At 45.2% G+C, this 6,161-nt stretch overlaps 1 protein-coding gene across 1 annotated transcript in view; it reads left to right on the top strand.

Moving 5' to 3' along the window:
• The first annotated feature begins 4,526 nt into the window (after positions 1-4,526).
• Positions 4,527-6,161, top strand: part of LOC121915570 (carcinoembryonic antigen-related cell adhesion molecule 5-like) — a 14,950-nt gene continuing 13,315 nt past the window's right edge. Inside the window, exons 1-2 of the mRNA XM_042439903.1 lie at positions 4,527-4,716; positions 5,307-5,675. Of these exons, the coding sequence (XP_042295837.1) occupies positions 4,581-4,716; positions 5,307-5,675 (505 nt within the window). The 5' untranslated portion in view covers positions 4,527-4,580. The remainder of the gene's footprint in view (positions 4,717-5,306; positions 5,676-6,161) is intronic.

Here is a 6,161-nt window from a genome sequence, read left to right on the forward strand (position 1 = left end):
AGGAAGTTCGCCATGGACAGGGAAAAAGCCAGACTGCCCTATAAAGTCCCATCAATCTATAGGACAGAGCATCTCCTTCCCTTCCAGGAGGGAAGTAAAGTGATGAAGGACCTTTTTTTGGACATGAGTTTGGTTGTACAGTGACTTCTCCATATCCATGGATTCTTTATCCACAGAGTCAAGCATCCACAGCTTGAAAGTATTTTATATATATATATATATACAATATATATATATATATATATATATATATATATATATATATATTCCTAACAGCAAACCTTGATTATGTAAGGGACACCTTTTACTATTCTGTTGTAGGATGGATAGAACATCAATGTTCTAACTCACAGAAATGTCCACTGGGGATGCAAAAGAGAGAACCGGTGATGTAGTAGTTTGAATGCTGGACTTAGAAGCTGGGAGGTCTGGGTTCGAATACCCACTCAGGCATGGAAACCCAATGGATGATATTTGGGGCAAGGCACGCACTCTCTCAGAAGAAGGCAATCATAGCAAATGTCCTCTGAAGAAATCTTGCCATATGTCAGCGTCAACTTGGGTATATTGTGTCATATCAACAGTACCTACTTTTAATAGACCAGTTTTTCTTAACTGTATGTTAAAATTATTTTTAACATGCTTATAACATTTTAGCTGGTATGGACAGATTTTGCTGCATGGCCAACAGGGATATTCTTGGATATACATGCATGCATACATACAAACATGTTGTTGTGTGCCTTCAAGTCATTGCGGACTTTGGTGATCCTAAGTCAACCTTGGCAAGTTTTCTTGGCAAGATTTGTTCAGTGGAGGTTTGTCCTTGCTTTCCTATGAGGATCAGAGCATGCGGCTCTCCCTAGGCCAGGTTTCCATGGCTGAGCGGGGATTTGGACCCTAGTCTCCAGAGTCATATAGTCCAGTACGCAAACCACCACACCGCACTGGTGCACTCTCTCTGTCATTTTAATGTTAACCTTTTCTATGCTTTAGCTATAATATTTCTTCTAATGTACAAGTTGCTTGGGGGGAAATGGAATAAAGAAGATGGTAGAGATCATGACAAGTCCAATTCTTCCGTTGCCCATAAGCCCCTCTTCTCCAGGGTTTTCAAGACACTTTGAGATCTGGCACAGAAAACCATGGTTCTCTGATTCCTGCTTCCAAAACCTCCAGATTCGGGAGACGTTCCTGTTGGCGTTGAGCTGAAGGCCTTTCCATCTAACCGCCTCCTTGTCCGTCTCTTTCTCCTCATTCTCCTCCTAGGCCACATCTTGAGTTCTTGCTTCTCTCTGACAGTGGCTCAGAACTACAGCGTGTTCGTCTCCGCGGATCCATGGTTTCCCGTGGTGGGAACCGACGTCACTCTCGTGCCCAGAGGCGGCATGAAAAAGTTCACCACCTGCAGCTGGTACCGATGGGAGATATCTGAGCAGAGCCAGATCTTGCTCTATGAACCGCCGCCGTCGACGAAGAAAGTGGAGTATAAGAAAGCCTACACGGGGCGGGAGGCTGTGAGGAAGGATTGCTCCCTGCACATTAGAAACCTCTCCATGGCGGACATCACCTATTTTTTCATACTAAAGAACCGCACGGATAACGCGGATGTGGGACACATATTCCTGGTGGTCACAGGTGAATGTTTTAAGGACCTTCTCCTGCCGTCTGTGGTCCAAAACACACCTCAGAAATAGTCCAGCTTTCACTGCCCTGGCTCTGCTCAGTGCTGGGGGATCCTGGAAACAGAGCTCTCCGCGGAGAAGGCAAAATGTCTCACAAAACTACAGTTTCTAGAATTCCCTAGCATTGAGCCAGGGCAGTTAAAGCGGTCTCAAACTGGACTATTTCTGCAGTGTTTTGGACCCATACCTGTATCTATATCTTTCTCCACCCAGAGAGAAACATACAAAAGGAAGCAAAGATCATCTTTGCATTTGTGGGATGCATCCTGAGTTAGTTCAACTGATTTCTGTTGCTATTCCTAACTAGGGAAGACCTATCAGAACAGCAGCGTTTACCTGTCTGACATTGTTGTCATGTGCCTTCAGACTGACTCCAACTTACGGCAACCCTATGCAAGAGTTTTCCTGGCAGGTGGAGGTTTTCCCTCGCTGCCTTCTTAGGACGAGAGAGTGTGACTTGCTTAAGGTCACCAGGTGGATTTCCACAGCTGAACAGAGACTTGAATCCTGGTCTCCCGGACATTGTAGTCCATCGCACATTCCCATAAACCATATTGTCCCTTAGCTACAACACTGTCCATGTTGACTCACCCTTTACTAACCAAGGCATTGATTTTACTCTAGTTGGGGCTAACCGATGGAACGCAGGAAGGGAGGAAAAAACAGGTTTCCTAAGACAAGATGACGTGAAGGTGTTCCAGGTGCATGTCCTGATTCTCAAGTCCTTTTTTCCCTTCTCTCTCCAGATGGCTTGAAACGAGAGAGAAAGGCCAGAATTCTCTCAGAGGGAACCGTGGCCGGGATTTTTATTGTGTGCTTTGTTCTATCTGCAACTATTGCCATCGTGGCTTCCTACAAAATCATCACCAGTTCCACGGGGTAATACTTATCTCTCTGATTTTGTTAGTGAGCCCCACAAGGAACCTGGAAAGTAACTATATTTTGGGTGCCTTCCAGCTGGTCTTTTATCCTGTGATTGCTCAGGGTATAATGTATTTTTAGGGAAGTGGGTGGCTGGAGTCAAGGATGGTGTCCAAATTCAGGTTGCAAGGAACAGTGAAAACTGGAGAGCGCTCCTGTGTCTTCAGTCATTGTGTAGAAGAAGGGATTTCAACAGCTGCTGTTTGCATTGCAGCCCAGTCACAAGCCACGAAATTCCCCTTTTCTGTACAAGCATTAAAGGGACAGGACCCGTATTCAGTCTGGCAACCCTAATTTTGTGTTCCTTGCTTAGCCTTCCCTCCTTTTACAATATAAACTAAAATAATTAAAACAAATAAGAGAAGAACACAAATTAGATATTTCCTTATCCCCCCCCCCAAATTTACCCAAATAAATATGCTCTTAACTGGTCCCTGTTAGTCAGACTAGGGACAGACAGTTTGCAAAGGGATCTTGCAGCACCTTAAAGACCAAGGGTGCATCTACACTGCAGAATAATGCAGTTAGATACCCCTTTAACTCCCATGGTACCATTTTACAGAATACTGGGAATTGTAGTTTTGGGAGGCACCGGCACCCTTTGGCAGAGAAGGCTAAAGACTTTGGAAAAGCTCAGATCCCATAGGATAGCGCTACAGTACTTAAAGTGGCTCTGACCAGCATCAGCATTGTATCTACAGTGTAGATGCACCCTGAAAGTTGTAGCATAAGCTTTTTGTAGACTTAGGCTACTTCTTCAGATGCATGGAGTGACAGGCCAATCTCTAATGGAAGAGGAGCCCACCTCCAGAGGGTTAGCATCCCTTCCAGGAGAGTGCAAAGGAATGGAAGTTTATGGTTCTGATGTTTATCTGTTGCCTCTGGTCTGGCTCTCTTCCAGGCAAAGAAACAACTGACCATCTTAATCCAGAACACTGCCAGCATTAAAGCTGGGAAGAGCACCAGCCAGTCCTACCAACGGCACACTTCTTTTTTCAAGGAGAGAAACTGGATCTATGTGGAAGTCATGATGAAATGGTCAGGGGCATTCATGACCTAGAACCTCAAGAGCAGGGCAAGGGAAGCGGGTGCCCATCCTATCTGTGTTCATAAAATAAATACTTCAGTTCCTATGTCTGTCTCTGTGATTGCTCCTTTTGAAAGTAATTCTCCATGGCCTGTCATTTGGCATAACCTTTGAGTAAGCCATTTAAAACAGTATTTAGTTTTAGAAAGTTAAACAGTCTGGATATAGCCTGAGACCTGTAGGTGAGTTCCCAAGTAGAGCAGTCTATCAAATCAATAGCTGAAGAAAGAGTTAATGCATGGGTAAGTGCCACTGATTCAGTGGGTCTACTCTATGAGGGTCTAAAACAGGATTCAGACTTCAAAACCTTTTAGCCTTATACTTATAGACAGTATTGTCCATGCTGGACCTTCTGGTGCTTCAAAAGATGAGAAGTACAGAGATTGCAAATAATGACCTAAATCCAATTGCTGGTAGATGTGTTCTATCATAGAAGCATGGATTTGTAGCATCTTAGAGCTGAAATGTGTGGGATGGACACATTTGCAATATTCAAGGTGCAATCCTCTTTCATACATCTCCTGCCTGGTGAAAGCAAGCCTACTTTTGGTGGCTTCCACCATGCAGCCTTTCTGCGGAGTTGCAGACTGAAAAGACAAGTTGCAAGTAAAGAAGAATAGAAGCTCATTTCTGCTTTTCTAGAACAAAATCTGGTCACAATAGCAGGGTGTCTGGAGCCTCCAAGAGGAGGACGCTGCCTTAAAATGCACACAATGAGCCATGGTTTTGTCCCCTGCTTTATGACCATCTCCTGAGATCACAATAGAGGATGGTGATGGGAAAGGTCTGACCGGAAGTCATCCTGCAGAAGACCTTCTGAGCCCAGGGAACCAAGGGTGGGTACTAATGGCACGCAACTGGTGGGCTCAACTGATGTGGCAGAGAACATGCGAGGGAACCAAGTGTCCAGCCAGGTGACTGCAACAGCCCCAAACCACCTGCTTCCAAATGCAGCCGGAGCCACCTTCAGACACTACCTGTCATCTGGGAGGAGAAGACTTTGGCTAACACTGCTTCTGTCAGGTGCAAAAATCCTTAGAAATGTGTAATGTAGATATGAGACTTGATATGCAAAAACCTAACCCTTGCTGTGGAGTTTATCTCACAGAAGCAGACTGCCCAAATCCCATGCAGAAACGGGATTTAAAACCCAGAAAAAAACCCTCCTAAAAGTGGGTTGTTTTTCAAACTCATTGGGGTTCATGAGCATCAACGCGACATTAACCCAGACAGAAAGTGGACCAAATGCACCGCCAGATTCCAAGTGATCTTGGAAGCTAAGCTGGGCCAGGCCTTGAAAGGGGGACCACCTGGGAATATTAGGTGCTTTAGGTTCAGTTTCAGGAGGAAGGCTGCAATTCATGGGTCAGCAGAAGTCAACAGGAGACTGGAGGCACAGGCTTTACTTGAAGCCTGAATGTGGCCCACCCCTGGCACAGGTTTGGTTTGCTATAAATTGCCCTTTAGAGACTTTCCAAGACTCCTGTCAAACCCAGGCAGAGAATGCAAGTGGTTCTTGCTCCTGTTTGCAGAATCTCAGGTTTTGCTTCTGCCTTGCCTGGCTGAGCTGAATGTCTGTCTGTCCATCGGTCTGTCTCTTCTTCATCCGCTAGGTCACATCCTGGGCTCTTGTTTCACCCCGATGGCTGCGCAGAATTTCAGCATCTTTGTCACAGTGGAACCTTTATTTCCTCTGGTGGGAACGGACGTCACCCTCGTCCCAGGAAAAAGCATGGAGAACTTCACTTCTTGCAGCTGGTACCGATGGGATACCTGCAAAGAGAACCAGATCCTGGTCTATCAAGTGCTATTGCCAACTATTAAAGTGGAATATAAAGATGCCTACACTGGGAGGGAGAGCATGACCCAGGATTGCGCCTTGCACATCACAAACCTCTCGGCTTCAGATATCAACTATTACATAATAGAGAAGAACAACAGTGTCGCCTCCGAAAGAGGACAGGTGTTCCTAGTGGTCGTAGGTAAACGTTTTAGCCATTCCTCTCTTTAATTCATTCGGAAAGGAATGGTTTGTAATAATTAAGTATATATTCCAACTTTGCCCTTTGGCACACAAACAACCGCAGCTAGCAACAATTCAAACCTTAAAAAAACAATAAAGGGGTGGGTCTCACTGGCGTTTAAGCCGGGCTACCAATCGAATCCAAGGTTAGGTGTTCTATTGGAAACCGAATTAACTCTAGAACAGTTCTAGAGTAACCTGCAATCGTTCCTACTTAAAATCGAATCGTATACCGGTTTATTATTTGATTCATGTTATCGTCATTTAACGCGGGTTAAAAAAGTAGAAGGGTCGAACCTACATTTTTTCCGTGAATCGGGATAGGAATCGGAGCATTTAAATAGGATCGACTGAAATCGGGTTATCTGGATGGGAGGAGCGGAGTGCAATGGGCTGGCCTGCATCGCCAGCGCCATTTTCTTCCATTCGCATAGACTCCCCCCCC

Source organism: Sceloporus undulatus, chromosome 9 (genome assembly GCF_019175285.1).
Source record: "Sceloporus undulatus isolate JIND9_A2432 ecotype Alabama chromosome 9, SceUnd_v1.1, whole genome shotgun sequence".
Classification (NCBI taxonomy): domain Eukaryota; kingdom Metazoa; phylum Chordata; class Lepidosauria; order Squamata; family Phrynosomatidae; genus Sceloporus; species Sceloporus undulatus.